A 20,673-nucleotide genomic window follows, 5' to 3' on the forward strand; every position below is an offset into this window, starting at 1 on the left:
CTGTTTACACAAGGCACAGTATTAATAGATGCTCATGTGGAACATTTTATGAATATGATGCTGTTTGTGTGCTGAGAATATCTTTTGTCTGTGTATGGAGAGGTGCTTGTGTGCTAAAAATGGGGTTTAATACATAATCCATTATCCATTGATGGGTAGACAGCAAATACAGTGTTTGTTTTTCTGTTCTTTTTTTCCAAGGTATCAACAGTTGCTAAGTGAAATACATCAGTGTTATTTGGATCAGCGCGAGAGTCTGCTTAGTCCAAGCATCACTACCACAATTACAGATCTTACCAGCCAGAACAACAGAGATCACTGTGCATTGGTATCCATTGTACCCTGGCTGGTTTATATGTCTTTGCATGACTGAATCAACAGTTTATTGTTGGTTCTAATATTTTACTTATGAGATTTTGCTTATGTATGTTTTTATTTATAACTGTGATTCACATTAACTTGTTGAATTAATTTTATTTTTAACTGTCAGGTACGTAGTGGTTGTGCGTTCATGGTCCATGTATGTCACGATGAACATCAGCTTTACGATGAATTTTTCACCAAACCAACACCAAAATTGGAGTATGTGGTAAATTTGTATGTTTTGTCCTTATCCTTGTTGGTTCTTAAGGGGGAAAAAATTCGATACTTTGCATTTTCTATCAGTAAGATGTTGGGTACCTTGTTGGTGCTTCTGTTTGGTGATTTTATTTTTTCTTCTAGTGGTATTCTCCAAATATCAGAGTAACATCATTCTAATCTGGGTGCTTAGTTCAAAGTTCTATACTCACATCTAGTGGCTGCTTTGCTATTTTATTATTAAAAAAAAAAATACTAAACTCCATAACAGAAACCTAGTTAAGCATGTGCAGTGATGTGAAAAATAGGTACGCTTCTTTAAAGGGGAACTCCAGCTTCCAAACCAAAATTAGATAAAGAGGCCACATAAAACAGAAACCCCTAATTATGTAAAGAGGCCACATAACACAGAAATCCCTATTTTCTGTGCTGCAATCCAGCTGTTTAACAGTTCTTCTCTTTCTGCATCATTTGAAATCCTGGCAGGGAAGGAGGGACTAAACACTGATGTTACAAATTGTAACAACTTCTCCACAGCTTACAGACAGCATGCAAGAACTACATAACCCACAATACATTGCAATATGATGTTCTATTCCTTATTAAATGTACAGAGAATTGTGGGGTTTGGAGGATGCAGGCTAAGGACAGATGGTACTACTGTTACAAAGTAACAGTAGTCAGCCAGCTCAGCGAAGTAGTCAGACAGATCAGCAGGAAAGCAGGGGTCTAGGCTTAGGGAACTGTAGAAACCATTAAAAATCATGAAAAGTCTGCATATTTTTAAATTGATGTATATTGCAAAGTTGCTTGAAATTATGTTTACATTTCAACTTTTTTAAGGTTTTTATTTTGCATTTTAGAACAATAAACAAAGACATTATATCATGCGTGGTTTAGTCTTCTTGCAGTTATGACAGTACAGCATAAGCATTTAATATATTTGAATCCTGTACATTTGTAAACACTTTAATTCAATTATACTTCTGTATTTGATACCCCTAGTCCTCTTAAATAAATGGTAAATATAATTATACCACTGTTTGCTTTTCCTCCCTGACATTAAGGCTCCTCTGTGGCTTCCACCCAGTCTCATAGATTCCATTTTAATACAATAATTCAAAGTTTTAAAAATGATTTCGGCTTTCTCTGTAATAATAAACAGTAGCTTGTACTTGAACAACTTTATTTGGTTTATTTAATATTTAAATTATATTTTTAGTCAACTTAAAAATGCTGATCTTAATTAAATAAAGAGCCCTTATCCAGAAAACACCAATGTCCAGAGCATTCTATATTACAGAACCCAAACCTGTATCTTATTGCTGTTTCAGTTCAGGCATTAGATTAAGGCAGACTGTTCAAACAAAAGAGAATTGCATTTCACAAATAGTCTTTTAAAAAAAATAATTTTTATCGCTTTTAAAATAAAAAAAAATAAAGAAAACATTAACATCAAAATAAAATACATAAAAGAAAAATTAGGAGGATGCTCATGATACAGTGTCTTTGTCTTTAGATTACAGTTTTTTACATAAAGAGTCCATTACAAATTTTCTGTGTAGTTTAAATGCATGTTGTTGAACACCTGTTTTTTATTTGTAGATGTTATTTAGTAGTCATCTCAGCAATCTAAATGTTATTGTAGTCATTTTTATAAAATTGTTAAAAAAAAATACTTACTAATCATTTGTTTGTATCTTTTTAACAGTGTGCTTCTAGAGAAACTCTGTTTGTCTCTCTATGATGTCTTCCGGCCACTGATTATTCACGTCGTCCATTTAGAAACATTGTCTGAGCTATGTGGAATCCTTAAGATTGAGATGCTGGAAGACCACGTGCAGAACAATGGTAATTTTGTGTTATATATTTTAGTTTGCGTCTACAATTTTGAAGCAAGCAGGGCTTGAGCAAACTGTCTGCAGTCATGATGCAAATGCAGAATTGTTTATGAAACACATCATTCTGTACTTATTCTGATCCACATACAGTTTACAAATTGCACATAAAAAAGAGAATTTGTACACAAACAGCCAAATAAAATGAAAGGGAATGTTTATTGTAGGAATTTAATAAATAAGATCAGTTTTTTTCCATACGTCTCACTGCTCTTGTGCATTTTCCGATTTGCTTAGTACTAATCAAGCTTTGTGTTTTCTTGCCCAATCCGGTGGCAGTAGGAGACATGAAAGGAGCACCACGGATGGTGGTTTAAACCTTAGTACAAGAGGTTTTTTTATATTATGACCGCTTCACTCAGGATCTGACCTTCTTTTCTATATGATCAGTGGATCACCTGGAGGCTTTTGCTGCAGTGGTAAAACAGATGTTAGAAGATGTCCAGGAGAGACTCGTCTACAGGACACACATATACATTCAGACAGACATCTTGGGTTACAAGCCAGCTCCAGGAGACCTTGCATATCCTGACAAGCTAGAGATGATGGAGGTACAACTGTTAACTAGACCATATAATCATGTTTGTATCATAATGAGAGTCAAACAATAAAACCTGCTTGGAGCATTCACTCTAGTTGATTTTTTATGATCTTTCTTCCTAAAATGGTTTCTAACAAGAAAAAAAAAATCTCAGTACAACTTCCCCTTTTTGTGGAATTCTATAGACGAGTCAAGCTGAATTGGATCAACCTTTTTCGATATAAAATGCAGAGGTTCAGCAAATGCAAAAATGATAAAATCTGTAAGGGGGTGTTAAAACAAGCAGTTTCACTTCAAAATCATTTAAGAATTGGATACTTTCTTTACAGAGAAGCCTTACCCCCATATGTAATATAAGGTACTAAGTTTGTCCAGGAGCAGCAACCCATGGCAACCAATAAGATGCTTGCCTTTAACTAGTCAACTCTACCTGCTGATTGGTTGCTATGTGTTACTGCCCCTGAGCAAACGTAGTTCCTTTTATTACATAACCCCACCAGTCTCTTATCACTAGCAGCCAGGTACTTACTTGGTGATGGTATTTTAACTGAAAAAATATTGTCTGAGAATAGAATATTTCCCAGAAAGCTTGTGTAATAAATATTGTGTACCCATCTTTTGTGTATTGGTATGCTTACTAATATCGATTGCTGGCGATTGCTTGGAATGCCTAAAAGTAAGTTGCAGTTGTGCAGTTTATTTTACAGGTATGCATAAGATGGAGCTAATTTAGTGTTATCCTGCACAAACTTGCTGGCTTCTACACAGACCACTGTAATTAACCATTGTTGAAGTGCCATTTCTGCAGTGAGGTTTTCATTAACTGTACCTGTGCTTCCAGATGCATGCATTTTTAAAATACAAATATTTCTTTCTTATTTTCTTCCTCAGAAAATTGCACAGAGTATTAAAGAAGAACAACAAAGGTTACATTCTGCGGAGGCTTCTTTTTCAGATGTCCACCTAGAAGATCCTGACTCCAATAATCTTATAAAAAGTGGTGAGTATTTCTTAATATTTTTATATTTATTTTGTTTCCATGAATCTTTTTCTTTTGTGCTCACTTTGCAGTGTGCCTTCATTATTTCCTGATAAATCATTGATTCATTCTTGCTTTGTGTTTGAAGACTGACTTGAAATCCTGAACATTCCATACACCTACTTTTCTATTCCCATAGCAGGAGTTTGTATCCTATGTCATCTCATTCCCAGTGCTTTGTGGCAGTGCTCCTCAGATGATAGTTGTCTGAAAATATGGAAGCCTATTTGTTGCCACAAAACTATTGTTTGACTTGTGCTTTTGCTTAGGTGGGTGCCATGTAAGTCAATAGGGGGTGAATTTAGGGGTTTGTGGCCAGTGCGCCATTACCCTGATGCCCTTTATGATTTAATTGCTTTTGTTCACTGTGTGCAGCCATTTTAATTCTTCTACTCCAGTATATGCTCTTTGGTCAGAAGCATACACTTAAAAAGCCTTTTAAAGACATATTATCATCCATGCTTTTTACCTATTTGTTGTTAATGCACACTAATTAATTTTGTGCCTCTTTTGGTTACTTAACCCTAGGGATGCACCGAATCCAGGATTCGGTTCGGGATTCGGCCAGGATTCGGCCTTTTTCAGCAGGATTCGGATTCGGCCGAATCCTTCTGCCCAGCCGAACCGAATCCTAATTTGCATATGCAAATTAGGGGTGGGAGGGAAATTGCATGACTTTTTGTCAGAAAACAAGGAAGTAAAAAATGTTTTCCCCTTTCCACCCCTAATTTGCATATGCAAATTAGGGTTCGGATTCGGTTCGGTATTCAGCCGAATCTTTCACGAAGGATTCGGGGGTTCGGCCGAATCCAAAAAAGTGGATTCGGTGCATCCCTACTTAACCCCCCCCATAAGAAAAGCCCCTCCTGCTTCCTCCCCAGCATAGTTTGTTACCCCTGAAATTGACCCTAAGAGTTTGCTTATGTATCGGTGCAGAGTAAGCGTAGCTGAGCACATGGGCGGCACCTTCCAGATCTCCAGTCTTCTGCTGTAAGTGAGCGATATATTGGCGCATGCACAGTTGGAGCAGTCTTCCAGTTCTTAGCAACTGTGCATGCACCAAAATTGCTGGAAATTGCTGAGGGGAAGAAAGAAGGAAGCAAACTCTTAGCGGCAGTTTCAGGGGTAACTAAATATGCAGGATAAAGCGGGGAGGGGGGACTACCTAGGGTAGTACGTAGGGGTTTTTCTTATTGAGGGGGGAGGGGGTTATTTCTCCTTTAAGGCAGTTTGTTTTCAAAAATGAACACTTGAAATAACTTTGGTACTACCTACTTTGTAGTTAACCCCTTTATAATTACATAGTTGTAAAGGCCTCAGGTCTGTTAATAAATACTGGCAAAGTGCTTACTTTCCCCTGGGCTACCCCATGTTACTATCCATATACGTTAGAATAACGCAAGGACCCAGTGGCTGCACAAACTTTTGGATCTGTGGGATGCTAGTTGGACTTCACTCTGCTTTCAGTACCAGGACATAAGTGCCAGTCAGTGATAAGTAAAGAAAGCAGGAAATGAAGCTGTGGGAATTGCATATGGGCCATGATTGTCTGCTTGAGCTTGATATAACCATGCAGTTTTTTTTAACCCTAACCATATCCTTTATCCCAAAGCATTAATTGAAATACTTACTGCTAAGTCTATAGAAAGCCATTGTTCCAAAGTTAAAATAAAATTCTATAGTACTAGGAATATGTTAGAGAGCTTCAATGTACTTCTTGGTTTGTTGTACTGAACGATGAACAGTTTCCTGACAAAGTGCACCTACCATTATCTCATGGGCTCATCTTCAGTGATTTGATGTACAGTTTCCATAGCAATGGCATTTCAAATGTGGTCCTGATATAACTTGCATCATTGAGCTGCCAGTTTCTGTTCTCAGGAGAGAATTAACCCGTCTCTTTTCTTCATCCCTTGATACCCTTATTTTCTTTAGTGCTTACATCAAAAACAAGTAATATAAACAAGTTAAAAGAAATATGTGTGTGTCAAGTTACAAAAAGGCAAACTTTACTTTATTCCTTTCCCAAGCTGTTTTACTGCAAAGACCTAAAGCAGCTCTGTTGAACATTTCCCATTTAAAAGGCAACTTAATTCCAATCCAAAATCTATTAGGTTTACTCTCATGCAGTGATGTTATAGGGGATGTGTTAATAGTATAATAAAAAAAAACATCAAACCTTGACTGCTGTACTATGCCCCTTGAATTAACTTTCAGTATGATGTAGAGAGAGATATCTTGAGACAATATGCCATAGGTTTTAATGTTCTATTATTTGTGGTTTTTGAGTTATTTAGCTTTTTATTCAATTGCTCTCCAGTTTGCAATTTCATCAACCTGGTTGCTGGGGCTTGAATTACCATTTAGCATGCATTGATTTGAATGAGAGACTGGACTATAAATAGAGGAGAGCCAGAATAGAAAGATGAGTAATAAAAAGTAGCAGTAAAAATAAATGTGTAGCCTTACAGAGCTTTTGTTTTTAGATGGGGTCAGTGACCACCATTTGAAAGCTGGAAAGAGTCAAAAGAAGGAAAATAATTCATAAACTATAAAAACAAAATGAAGGCTAATTGAAAAGTTGCTTAGAATTAGCCATTCTATAACATACTAAAAGGTAACTTCAAGGTGATCCTCCCCTTTAATAAGACATGCCAAGTATGATGTGGTTTTGTACACTAATATATTTGTTATTAGTAATTTTTCTGGTTTTATCATGCACTTAGGATCTTCGGAATCCTTAAGCCAAAAGTCTCAGAATACAGTGTCCCCTGCCGACCTACATGGGATGTGGTACCCTACAGTGAGAAGGACGCTGGTCTGTCTTTCCAAGCTTTACAGATGTATTGATGTAAGTGCAAAAACGTGATCAGTATCAAGTGTTACAAAGTCATAAATGGCAAATTAATCTGTTTGCTATATTAATTACCTGTCTGTATTTAGGGTACATGTGAGCTTTGGATAAAAGCACATATGCGGCAAATTTTGGCTTCTGTCTCTCTCATTCCTCCTTGTATTATGCTTATTCCAGGCTTGATGTGATCCCCCATATTTTACTGTAGCAATCGCTCTGCTCACCAACATTACTGTAGCTCTGGCCCATTTACCAATTTGTGCATATGATAATGCAGGAGTGTTTAGTTGCCTTTTTAATGCAGTGCAATATTTCTGCATAAAACAACGTAATTGATGTGTGAAATGTCTTAATAATTAAATCCTTTTAAAGCAGGTTCAGATTGCCTTTTTTTCCCTTTTTCACTACAATATCAAGTAGGGATGATTCTGCCTTTTACAGCAGGATTCAGATTCGACTGAATCCTTCTGCCCGGCCGAACAGAATCCGAATTCTAATTTGCATATGCAAATTAGGGACGGGGAGGGATATCGCATGACTTTTTGTCACAAAACAAGGAAGTCAAAAATGTTTCCCCCTTCCCACCCCTAATTTGCATATGCAAATTCAGATTTGGTTCAATATTCAGCTGAATCTTTTGCAAAAGATCAGGGGGTTCAGCCAAATCCAAAATAGTGGATTCAGTGCATCCCTAATATCAAGACATCTCTTTTCTATTGGAAATAAAAAAATAAATAGACTGCACGTCAGCCCTCTAGCAGAACTTGCAGGCTTTGCCTGTCTGGGCTGATATCTTTCATACCAGACATTCTTGAATTAGATTTTTGTAACCTTTAATCACCATCGTTTATTAAAAGTTAAGATTGTTCCTTCTCAACATTTGCTTGTATGAGAAACCATCTGCGCTGTAACTTCTAGTTTACTATGTAACAGCAGCTATAAATTGCATTTTTGTGGATTTTCATAATATACAGCATACATATTATAAGGGAACCATGACTAGAAGTAAGGGAAACCTTATGAATGACTTCATGATAATGTAAGAGAAGTGACATTGTCTGCATGGCAAAACAGCCGCGTTACGGAGTTCAGGCAACGATTCGAAAAAAACAATGGTCACATTAATAAAAGTGCAACATGACCTCTAAAAATACGGTTGATGTAAAGTTTCTAGTTTTTTACAATTGTTTTTCCGGGTTAATATCACTCATGGTAACTACGCGGATGGCACAGATTATCTATTATCGCAAAGGTGCTGATAAGGTTTGAACTGTAGGAGCTCGTGGAACAATGATCATTTGCTTATATGATTTTATCATTCTGTAATGATAACTTAAGTGGTAGAGCTGTTACCTACAGCAGAGAAAGCCACTGTTCTGCTGTTGAAACAAGAACTTATTTGTACTCACATTATTTTTATTGCACTTTCCTTCATCTTGTTTTTGCAACCATAACATTTAAACATGGTTATGTTTTTGCGTTCCATCTAGAGGACGGTGTTTCAAGGATTATCTCAGGAGGCCTTGTCTGCATGTATCCAGTCACTGTTGGGAGCATCTGAAGCAATCGGCAAAAACAAGGTCAGACAAGAAACTGGCACTGAGTAATGTTAAGGTGGCCATACACAGACAGATTTAGGCTGTCATTTCGGGCCCTTGTCTGCCCAAGTATGGGGCCATCTGACAGACCCGCCCAACCTCCATCAAAGGTTGAATTCAATGGATGTGTTTCTTTTTTCAACCTAAATTACTATGTATATTGAGTTGCCGGGGGGGGGCTTTATCTTTTACATGCAAATAGTACGTTTCTTACCTTCTCTATAAGTGACAAAGTGACTACTTTGAGGATTTTTGCTCTAAAGGAACAGTAACAAAGAAAAATAAGTGTCCTAAAGTAAAGAAAATATAATGTACTGTTTGGTTATCTGCTATGTGTCATTGGCTTGTATGGCTGCCTCCATGGCTACACGGCAATTTGCATACATTATAGTTGTTTTTCTGAAGCAAACACGCAGGGCACCTGTACATATTGTCACTTTTTTGCTGTTACTATTCCTTTAAATTGAGGCCCATGCATAGCAATATAAACTCACTCACATCAGTGTCAGATTTTCAAGCTAGGTTAGTGCAGTTGTAAAATACTTTGGTTTCTGTTTCCTGGACAAAGTCACACAGTAAGGGCAAGGCCTGTGCAATTTGTGCCCATGCAATAGGAAGGGTACAAGCATAGCACCTAAAATCCATAGCACCTAAAATCCACAAAAATCAGTGGCTTTGTAGCTGTTTAGTTAATGCTCTCTAAATACCAACTGTTACTGTTGTAAGTAAACAAAATAATTATATGCTCTTGGTTTTCGGATGTTTGCATTGTATGAGATGTTTGTGTGCTGTTTGTATTTCCATCTTCATGTGCCAATATCATTAACCTTCAGCAAAATGGACTAAAACATATGGGCATGTGCCGTGCATCTTGTTGCTGGGATCCTTAAGGCTATGTTCTTGGAACTAGATTTATTTATTTTTTTGACAAATATGTTTTTTTTGTGATTCCCCAACGTAAATGCGTGACTTTTTTTTTTTTCTAGACCCAAATCGACGGGCAGCTGTTCCTTATTAAACACCTTCTAATCCTGCGTGAGCAAATTGCTCCCTTCCACACTGAATTCACCATTAAGGAAATTTCCCTCGACCTCAAGAAAACAAGAGGTATTTCTAACCTGGCATACCTGTCCTGCAGCAGCCACTTGTTATATTATGGGTCTTTCATGTTCACCTGTGATTCTCTTACATGCTGATCACTTCATAAATGCAATTGCCTTTTGCACTAACTTTGTTTACAATGCTAACTTGAAAGAGAACAATGCACAAATGCCATTATTGTGGCCTGAATAGACAGCTATGATTTAAAATCTATTTTGTTTCTAGATTTTTGGGCACTTGAACAATCAGTGTAATGTATGTACAGGTGTATCCATGTGTGCTTATGTACAGTATATAATGTCTGTGAAATTAACTAGTGAAAAAGTATTTAAAGAGATACTGACATCAGAAGTTAAACCTTTTTTAACATCTAAACTTCCGTTAGCAACTGACAGCGGAAAATGTTCAACATGACCTTTAAAATATTAATGTACATTAAAAATTACCTAAAGTGTAATTTATCAGCGTGATCACCAACTAGTGGCTCAGGAGCAACATGTTGTTCACTAACCCCTTGCATGTTGCTCTCAGCAGCCTCAAAGCAGATGCTTATTTTTTTAGTTCCAAGCTTGGAGACAAGTTTTGGTTGCATAACAACCATGTGTATTGCCAAACAGAGCCTGTAGGCTGCCAGTCCACATAGGGGCTACCAATAGCCAATCACTGCCCTTATATTATGCTTGTGTTGCTCCCTGACAATTTACATTTGACTCACAGGTTAAAAGGTTGGGGACTCCTAGGGGCACATTTACTAATGGTCGAATATCGAGGGTTAATTAACCCTCGATATTCTACCCTCGAAGTTAAATCCTTTGACTTCGAATATTGAAGTCAAAGGATTTAGCGCTTTTCGTTCGATCGAAGGAATAATTGTTTGATCAAGCGATTAATTCCTTCGAATCTAACGATTCGAAGGATTTTAATCCATCGATCGAACGATTTTCCTTCGATCAAAAAAAGCTAGGAAAGCCTTTGGGGACCTTCCCCATAGGCTAACATTGATGCTTGGTAGGTTTTAGGTGGCGAAGTAGGAGGTCGAAGTTTTTTTTTTTAAAGAGACAGTACTTCGACTAACGAATAGTCGAACAATTTTTAGTTCCAATCGTTCGTAGTCGAAGGTCGAAATAGCCAATTCGATGGTCTAAGTAGCCAAAAAAATACTTCGAAATTCAAAGTATTTTTTTATTCTATTCCTTCACTCGAGCTAAGTAAATGTGCCCCCTAGTGTCAGTAGAAGCCCACCATTTTGCAAGCTTCTACCAAAGAAGTTTTGTGAAAAGCTTTTTGGATAACAGGTTTCCTGTTGAGGGATGCCATACCTGTACAAGAAAATAAACATCTGTATTAATAAACTAGTGCTGTTGATTAATATAGCAACAATGCTACAAAGGGCTAGGTGGGGATGGATTACTGCAGATAATGTTCTGTAGCTGTGAAGCAGTCAACACATACAGTTGGGTTAGTGGTGGAGGCATAAAGCTTTCTGTGTACTCCATATTAAAATGGGGGGGGGGGTATTAGAACAAATACTGTAAGTTGTTGTTGCATGTATCTCTTTAATTGCTTTACTGACTGGCTACAACTCTATTAATGTCCCTCATTTTTTCTTTCTTGGGTTAAACCTTCAATGACAATAACATTGTATTGCAATTGAACAATACTGAAACCCTTTAGTGGTGCAATTATGTAAGGGTTTTGGTCAGTGGGTAAATATGTCCTTTCTGGTGTTTTTAATTGGCTGAAGAAATTGCTCAAAATGATTGAAATGAGTACATTTCTGTGCCAGCCAATTGGTGCATGGAAAGGAAAGTTACTATTATAAAAGCTGGTCATTTTTATTATAATATTAATGGGGTTGTTCACCTTTAAATTTACTTTTAGTATGATATAGAGAGTGATATTCAGAGAGAAGTTGCAATGTTTTATTCAGCAGCGCTATAGTTTGCAATTTCAACAATCTGATTACTGGGGTCCAAATTCCCCTGGCAAACAATCAATTAATTTGAATAAGAGACTGGAATATTAGTAATACAAATGTATTGTTATTGCTACTTTTTATCATTACAGAGCATTTGATTTTAAGTTGTAGTCAGTGAACCCATTTGAAAGCTGGAAAATGTCAAAAGAAAAAGGCAAATAATTGAAAAAAACTATACAAAATAAATAATGACTGCCAATTGAGTTGCTCAGAATTAGGCATTTTATAACATACCATAAGTTGATTAAAGGTGGACTACTCCTTTAAGCTTAACGGGAGTTTATTTGAGCCAACTTGCTATTTATTTCTGTCCTGTACATTTAAGTGTCATGGCACTCCAGCCATTTTCTCTGCCAGCGGAGGAATGCCTCTGACTGTTGTGTTATTTGTCATGGACTTGAATGGCAAGTACCTTTCACCAGCAGGCTGCAGGCCTTCAGTTATTGTACAGCACTCTTGAAGAATCAAAATACATTGTTTTTTTGTACATTATAGACTTTAGAAGGATTGTCATATTATTTCAAGATGCAGAGCCCAGTAGATGGCAGTATCTTAAAAATGATTCCTTTCATTAATGTACAGACCTAGGGAAGCCTCATCCTCGCGTCAGCGTATCATTCGCTCAGCTGTGTCACCATAGCCATACATCTAAGTGTTAAACCAGTAACATCAAATTTTTTTTCCAATTCGTTGATATACATCGAAAAAAAACCCCACAAAGACAAATTAAACTTTGAAATCACCAAGTCTTTTTTAAGAAACTCTGCTTGAGCTCAGAAAAGGAGATCCTACCTTCCTTATAGGAGATAGTCAGGGAGGACAAATCGAGCACCACACGATGGATCTTCGCCCTATCTCCTTTTCTGAAGAGGAGAGCAAGCAGAGTTTCGGTAAGTCACTTCTTAATAAAGACTTGGCTATTTTAAAGCTAAATTTTTTTTTTTGGTTACTGACATTTTTAAAAAAAAAAAAATTGATGTTACTTGTCCTTTAACAGAAACCATTCTACGCTCAAAAATCTGCTTTATGTGTTCATGGTTCCTTCATATACAACATATAACATTCCTCATACTGCTAGGAGTATGCACTTTACATTGATGGTGGAGACTTGCCTAGACAGGAACCAGGGCAGTACCTCTAGTGGCCATACCTAGGTAGTTCTTTTGATTTTTTTTTGTCATTAGAGAATTATCAGTGGTGTAACTAGAGGAAGCAGGCCCAGAGGCTCACCATCTCCTCCCCATAATGAAGTGGTTTGCCCCAGAATTCCAGCATTGTTGCAGGTGCCAGTGAGTGCTGCACATGAAGCAAAATGATCGCAATTGAATGCAATTGCACTGAAGTTCTGTTTGTCATTTCCTGTGTTTGGCATGTGAGTGATGGGTGCACCCAGTTCTTTAGGCACAAAAGCGCTGCACCCTTTGACAGAGGGATTTCTGGGAACCCTAGAGCAGCTGCTTGATCTAGTGGTGGTGGTATCTCCAGGGTTCTCCTCTGTCGGCATGTGCAACTGTGCTCAATTCAGAACTGGAGGCAGAAAGGACTGAGCGGTGCTGAGTGCAACTATAAAATGAGAGAATTTTACCGCAACTACATTAATGAATGGGGTTTTACACACAACTGACTGTGGAGAAATCTGTGCTTCCACAGCTGCACTTAGGATTGTAAATGAACCTTATGTGTTCCACTAGCCTAACATTAGAATAGATTACACTGAGAATACAGATGAATACTGATGTATTTGGTAATAGTCTTTCGAAATGAATGTTGCTGCTCTGGTCTGTATGAATGGGAATCGGCACAAGAAAATCCTCTGGTTAAACAAGTTTCTCTAGGTCAGGGATCACCAACGTTTTATACACGTGAGTAACATTCAATTCTAAAAAGAGTCACTGCTCTAGGTAAATAAAAGGAACACCAAAACAGGTTTTTTTTCCTCATTGAAATTCACATTTACAGTGTTTCCCCTTAATGGCTGGACCTGATATCTCACTTGAACAACGACAGCTTTTTACACACCCACTGATTTCATATCAAGATCACTTCATAACACCAAAATGTTCGTTAGTAAGGCCATAAAAATGAAATCAAACATTTTTTAAAGATATATTTTTTGCTTAAACTGAGTACCTTTCTCTAAGTAACCTTAATAAATATCTATATATGGGGCCATATAAACAGTTTGGTACTAAGAGCTTTATACATCTTTTTGCAGATGCTGCATTTAAAATTCTCCATCCCAGGACAGTTCCTGGGTTCTTCAGGTTGAACAGCAACAATGCTCTCCTGGAGTTCCTGTTACAGGTAACTTCTTATTTAGGATGCCTGTGTGACTGAGTGATCTGAAATATGTAACTAACCTCAGTCTTCTGTTATTTACACAATAGGGAACCCCCGAAATCAAAGAGCATTTCATTGACTCCAAGAAAGATGTTGACCGTTACCTTAAGGCAGCGTGTGAGCAGTTTATTCAGCAGCAGAGCAAGATATTTATTGAACCATTGGAAGACTTCATGACAAAGGTATTAAACACTCCCGGTCTGCTACTCACTCTGACACGGCGACTTTGCATTACAATATCAGCCTTTTATTCCTGCAGTTCTTTATTACAGGTCACTTAGCAACACTTTTACTGTGAAATCTAGGATAAAGCCAATGCAAACCCAACCCAGATGTACTGTATTGATTGTCTTGATTAAATGTTGTACAAGTCTTATCAGCATCTGTAATCACAGCAGCATCTACCTGTACTCTATACTCATTGGTCCATCATATCCTGTTTCTGTTGAAAACTTCCTACTTCCTCGTTTTGTTTTTTTGTTTTTTGCATGGTGTTTTGTTGTTGGTGAGAATCTTGCGAAAAATAATTTCTAATCTCCATAATAAATATGTTGGTAAAGTGTTTAGTAGGTACAAAAGATGCCTTCATGTAAAGTTCCTTAAAGGAATTGTTCAGTATAAAAATAAAAACTGGATAAATAGATAGGCTGTGCAAAATATAGTTAGTTAGCCAAAAATGTAATGTATAAAGGCTGGAGTGACTGGATGTCTAATATAACAGCTACAACACTACTTCCTGCTTTTCAGCTCTCTTGGTTTCCACTGACTGGTTACCCTGGTTACCAAGCAGTAACCAATCAGTGACTTGAGGGGGGCCACATGGGTCATATCTGTTGCTTTTGAATCTGAGCTGAATGCTGAGGATCAGTTGCAAACTCACTGAACAGAAATGTACCATGTGGCCCCCCTTCAAGTTGCTGACTAACTCAGAGTTAGAGAGCTGAAAAGCAAGTAGTGTTCTGGCTATTATGTTAGACATCCAGTCACTCCAGCCTTTATACATTACATTTTTGCCTAACTATATTAGAAATGTTTTTTTATTTTGCACAGCCTATCTATTTACCCAGTTTTTATTTTCACACTGAACTGTTCCTTTAAAGAAAAATGACACCTCCAGAATTCCAAACGGGCACATAATTATGGAGCTGTAACTGTAACACTAAATAGTGGGGAAGTAAGAGACACAATTCTGTCCAATCATTGGCTGATGTAACCTGGAATGTATATGTGTCCTTGGCTTGTGTGTGAGTACACAGAATTATACTAGCCAGGGGTCAGCCCTTAGTCAGAATACATGCATAAGACATTGGGGATCATTTATACCTGCCCTGTCACAAATCCAGGAGTGCTACTATCCCTAAAGCACATCAGTTAGTGCTCATTTAAACACGACATGTAGAAGGACAGTGTAACACTCTTCTTAATCCAGCATGAGACTGCTACGGATGCAGGGCACACTGGTGTTGATGCGCAAGTCAGGGGATGGGAGGGGGTCATCTATGTGCTTTCTCTCATCTGCACCACATGAAATGAATACTGGCAGCATAGTATCCACGGGGGTGGCTGCAGGTTTCTGCTCTGCATTTGGACTGCTCAGACTTGTGGCAATTCATGTAGAGGGCAGGGTTCAAAGTGCAAAAATATGGAGGTTTATGCCTGTTTCTTACACCTTGCACCTAGACTTACACATTGTTAAATACCCCTTCCAAATGTAAAGCCAGCTAATTTATAGGCACCCCCAGTTAATGATTCTTTCTTTAATGCAAATGGGTATATTCATTGGTATGAACTAGCTTCTACTTCATTTTGTAACACTTACATATTTCTCCCTTATTTTCACCTCATCTGTCACTTCTCCACCCCTATTTTACTGGTCCTTAAAGAAGAATTCAACCCTAAACTTAAAAAAACCCTTACCCCTCCTCCCCCCATCCTAAGTGTTACCCCCGGCAAATGCCCCTAACGTTTCGGGCATTGGAGTTCACAGGTGCCATCTTCAGCCGCTTCGGTAGTCTTCGCAATGAGACCGGCGCTTCGGCAATTTTTGTGAGTTTTGGCGCATGCACAGTTGTCGCTACAGAGAGAATTGCTCCAGTTGCGCAAGCGCCAGCATGCCGGTCTCATTCCGAAGAGAAGAAGATGTCGCCCGTGAACTCTGATGCCTGAATCTGCACTGTGGGGTAAGTAAAACGTTAAGGGCATTTGACTGGGGATGTAGGAAGGGGGGTATATGTAGAGAATGGGTAAGGGTTTTTTTAAGTTTAGGGTTGAATTCTCCTTTAATATTGAGTTACCTTTCTTTGCCTTCTTCAGGTTACTGCACTGAAAACCATGGCCAGTCAAGGAGGGCCAAAATATAGTCTGTCACAGCAACCTTGGGCACAACCAGGTATGTTACATTGCCTTTTGGTCTACAGTGATATTTTACCTTTATTAACCCTTAAACCTAGAAAAATTCGCTTCAAGAGAGAAAACCATAATCTGGCATTATACCATTTTAGAACAAGTCATTGTCCTATTTAGAGTTCTCAGATGTTTTCTTTTACTTTTCCTTTGCAGTGAAGATAAATGACCTTGTGTCTTCCACCTACAAGACAATGAAAACCAAACTGCCAGTGACACTTCGCAGCATGTCCTTGTATTTGGCTAACAAAGATACAGAGTTTATCCTCTTTAAACCAGTCAAGGTAAGTGCTGGCCACAAATCAGTGTCCCTTCATTGGTGCCATTGATATTGATTGCCCAGCTCATGAGTTTGTAACAGCCATATAACAGAGTCCATTTCACCCCAGGGTGTATGAATAGTGTCAGGTGGGTGATGGGTAGTACATGGGTCATTGCACAGAAAAATAAAAGCAATCAAATCACTTGGAATTGCAGCCAGTGGAACATGTGTAGTTTATAGGAATAATTGATGTTAGAGAACCTGCCCCATCCCTTCAACTGCTGCTGGAAATAAGCAACTGAAGGGCTGAGAAACTACTTAGGAGTGAGGTATACTCTCCAGGCAACAGGAAAGCAGTATTTTTTGCCACAATGTTTTCAACAACACATTTGCTAAGCCTAATAGTAACTCAGTCTACTGAACCATATATTTGCTTGGTTACTAATGCTTATCATTATATGCCATTTCTCACATTCACATGAGAAAGTAGTCATTTGTTATTTGCCTCCTTTTTTTTTTTACTGTCTTTATCTTCTCTTTAACTGATTACATTTTATTTTATTGTAGAGCAATATACAACACGTGTTCCAGAAGATTCACATGCTACTAAAGGATGAATTCAGCAGTGAGGATTTGCAGATTATTGCTTGTCCTTCAATGGAACAGGTAGAATAAACAACATACGTATCTATAACGTAGCTTGTGTGTGCCAGAAGAGCAATCATGATGTGCAAATATATTTACAAAGTGCTTTACACCATGCAGATGTCACCCAACACACTGTAGTTAGGGCTATTGCTTTCCCCTTGCAGGCACTACTCATATGCACAGACATTTACTTGTAGAATCTGGCAGTAATTTTGACATATCACGCTCTTACTTGATTAGGCCAAATATAGAGAATTTCCTTAAGAATGTTGCAGCTTTTATAGTTTGCTGACCTTTTTTGTTACTTTTTACCCTCAGGTGAATCTGTTGCTGTCTGTGACTACATAAAGAAATGTCTGTCTATATCCATGCGGTACTGAGAAAGCAAAGCAGAATTAAAGGAACGACTGCTCTGCAGCATGCAGGCTCTAACAGGCGTCCATGTCTACAGGATGGAATGAAGCAAGGAAGCCATACCAAAGCATTACTGTGTTTTCTGCAAAGCTTTTAGACATGTTTCTTAAAGCAAACCCAATACAGCGTTTTGCTCAGAGGTGGAAACAAATGAAACTCACTTCCATGTATGCTTGGGTTTGCCAGGACAGGCTGCTATACGGAACATTGCGCAGGACATGGGCACGAAGAATAAACACATGTTGGACTGCACTGACAGTGGTGGCTGCTTTGTAGTAAGGCTTTAATAACTCAATAAAAAGGGATATTTTATTCTAATCAAATAGTTTAAAATCTGACTTCATAGTGCATTAAACAATAAATATCACTTGAAGGCCCTGATGTCTACGTAACTCGCAAAGTGAAAGCCCATAGAAGATTAAAGGGGAACTATAGCGGAAATGAAAATATAATATAAGCTTCCTTATCCTGAAATAAGAAACTTTCTAAATACAATCAATTAAAAATTCTGTACTGTTTCTGAAACAATCAAGTTCATGTTCACTATTCCTCTCTCAGCATCTGTTTCTCTTCATTCTGTCTTCATGCAGCAGATGGGTGTCAGATGAATGATCCAATATATCTTATAGGGGGGCTCCCTTTCCTAGCAGATGTATTAGAGCTCACTCAAATAACGGATTCCAGTACAAACAAAATCTAACAAAATAACTGCCATTTGCACAAATTCTGCATGTAGAGAGACATGATGTCTGGTGATTTTAATAGAGTGAGCTCTAATACATCTTCTAGGCAAAAGGAGTGCCCCTATAAGATATAATGGATCATCTGACACCCAACTGCTGCATGAAGACAACATGAAGAGAAACAGATGCTGAGAGAGGAATAGTGAAGATAAACTTGATTATTTCAGAAATGGTTCAGAATATTGAATTGATTGTATTTAGAAAGTTTCTTATTTCAGTATGATGAAGCTTATGTTAAATTTTCATTTTCGAGATAGTTCCCCTTTAAGTAAATGACAGCTGCAGTGGAGCCATTGGCTTGTTAGAGCATTTAAATTGGTGCCCCAATCCCTGTAGCACTGTGTCAGCCTGTCAGGGAGCAAGTATAACGCAGCTGAGTTAGCAACTGGTGGAATAAAACAATATGCATTTATTTGTTTCTATCCCCTGATATTCCACCATTCACCTAAATGAACTTACTTTAAATAAGGCCCTTTTAACATTGAGTTCTCTGCTGTGTACAATAAGTGAGCACAATTCCATGCAGTAAGTGGCATGAAGTTCGGCTGTATTTTGAGAGCTACCAATTGAATTACTATGTATGGAATCATCATTGCAGCCCGTGCTGTTTTTTCGCAGCTTGCACTAAAGACTATCATGAAGCTCCATTGCAGTACATTTATTATTGGTCTTACCTTTTGGACCCTCTTTTTTTTTAGCCATTTTGTATCTGCCTACCGGATACCAGTCCATATTGTTACAAAAAAAAAAAAAGAAAAACACTGAACACTTTAAAACTTTAAATCTGGAATTCTGTTTGCCAAAGGCTTAGACTAGACCAGCTTCTCTTACAATACAGAGGAAACTTTGAAATCTTTATCTTAAAGCAATACCGACACGTTCCGAAAAAAATCATAGGAACGTGTCCGTATCGAGTAGTTGCTGCACCCGGAATATTTCCCCTCAAAGTCGCTTCCAGCCCTGCGAACCTGCATTAACCGGACCCTTCGACACAGCTAAAAGATCTTCTGTGCTGTTTCAGTGACGCTGGGTTGGGGGTGGTGCAATCCTTCCATAGGCCGATTACTAATGAAGACAGAACTTCAGCCTATGGAAAGATCGCTCTGCCTCAGCCCAGCGTTATTGAAGCAACACTGAAGATCCATTAGTGAGGGGAACTATTCCGGGTGCAGTACATACTTGATACTGACCCGTTCCTATGATTTTTATAGGAACGTGTCAGTATCGCTTTAAAGCAGAAGGAAAGGCATTGGTGATGCCAAAATTTAAGGTACCTTCCATAATTGCTTACCCGAGACCCCCGGCCAGAGCTTCTGTTTGCTACAAACTTCAGCAGCCCAGGTTACTATTGTAGAAGAATAAAAAAGTTTAAAATACCCAGGCCGGGCCAAAAAGAGCTCCCAAGAATAGAAAGAACATTACAACGTGGTGGTCCTACAGTTGTACCCCCCCCCCAACTGGTGCAGTTTTCAGCCAATTGAAGCACTTGCTTAGATAGCTAGGGGGTGCTACAATAAGGATTGTTAGGGTGTAATAGGATAGACTATGGGCGTTCTCGCATCAGTAGTGCATTTTCAGACCCATGACGCTTATGTGGAGTGCATTGCTTGCTGCTCTACATATGAGCAAATAACACATCTACTTTTCTTATTACTCCATTGTTTTGCAGAATAAATATCCGTAACATGACTATTCATTTCATCAGCAGAGGGAATCGCCTACCAGTCTCCAAATTCTGTTTCTCAATATAGATATGCAATTACTCAACCAATAGTTATAGTGTAGGATTAAGTTTTTCACAATTTATAAGAAATTCTTGTGTTTGTAATTAAAGGAATAAATGGGAGAATACTTCTGTTTGAAGTTAGGTTTATATAGAGCTCACAGGTTACAATAAGATTTCTCTTCTGTGGAGCTTCAACTGTAACTATCTGCCTAGTGCCTTGTAATATATGTTTATTTATATTTTATATTCGATTTAGGCCATTTGCCACCAGAAATGCCTTTCTGGAAGCGAAAAGGTCACTGATTAACTGATTAATGTACAAAAAATGTATTAACACGCTGTATAGCATTGTAATCATTATGGTATATATATATATTAAAGTGGGAACCTGGTTTAATGCTCTCGGTTTATAAAACAAATTGGAAGATTTAAAATATGAATTCATGGTGAAACATAGATGGCAAATTGTAAAACAGCTTGTTCCTCTATGTACCATTCACAGATTTTTAGGTACGATATTGTACATAGCTGTCAGAAAATATTTAAATT

At 38.0% G+C, this 20,673-nt stretch overlaps 1 protein-coding gene across 2 annotated transcripts in view; it reads left to right on the forward strand.

Moving 5' to 3' along the window:
* cog3.S (component of oligomeric golgi complex 3 S homeolog) overlaps positions 1–18,025 on the forward strand; it is a 31,056-nt gene extending 13,031 nt beyond the window's left edge. For both annotated transcript variants that reach the window (XM_018249949.2, XM_018249950.2), the window contains exons 10-23: positions 202–328; positions 491–582; positions 2,291–2,430; positions 2,868–3,028; positions 3,910–4,018; positions 6,784–6,908; positions 8,402–8,491; positions 9,496–9,616; positions 13,804–13,892; positions 13,976–14,110; positions 16,242–16,317; positions 16,488–16,615; positions 17,161–17,259; positions 17,560–18,025. In XM_018249949.2, the coding sequence (XP_018105438.1) occupies positions 202–328; positions 491–582; positions 2,291–2,430; positions 2,868–3,028; positions 3,910–4,018; positions 6,784–6,908; positions 8,402–8,491; positions 9,496–9,616; positions 13,804–13,892; positions 13,976–14,110; positions 16,242–16,317; positions 16,488–16,615; positions 17,161–17,259; positions 17,560–17,589 (1,522 nt within the window). In that variant the 3' untranslated portion in view covers positions 17,590–18,025. The remainder of the gene's footprint in view (positions 1–201; positions 329–490; positions 583–2,290; positions 2,431–2,867; positions 3,029–3,909; positions 4,019–6,783; positions 6,909–8,401; positions 8,492–9,495; positions 9,617–13,803; positions 13,893–13,975; positions 14,111–16,241; positions 16,318–16,487; positions 16,616–17,160; positions 17,260–17,559) is intronic.
* Positions 18,026–20,673: the final 2,648 nt, after the last annotated feature.

Source organism: Xenopus laevis, chromosome 2S, assembly GCF_017654675.1.
Source record: "Xenopus laevis strain J_2021 chromosome 2S, Xenopus_laevis_v10.1, whole genome shotgun sequence".
NCBI classification, from domain to species: domain Eukaryota; kingdom Metazoa; phylum Chordata; class Amphibia; order Anura; family Pipidae; genus Xenopus; species Xenopus laevis.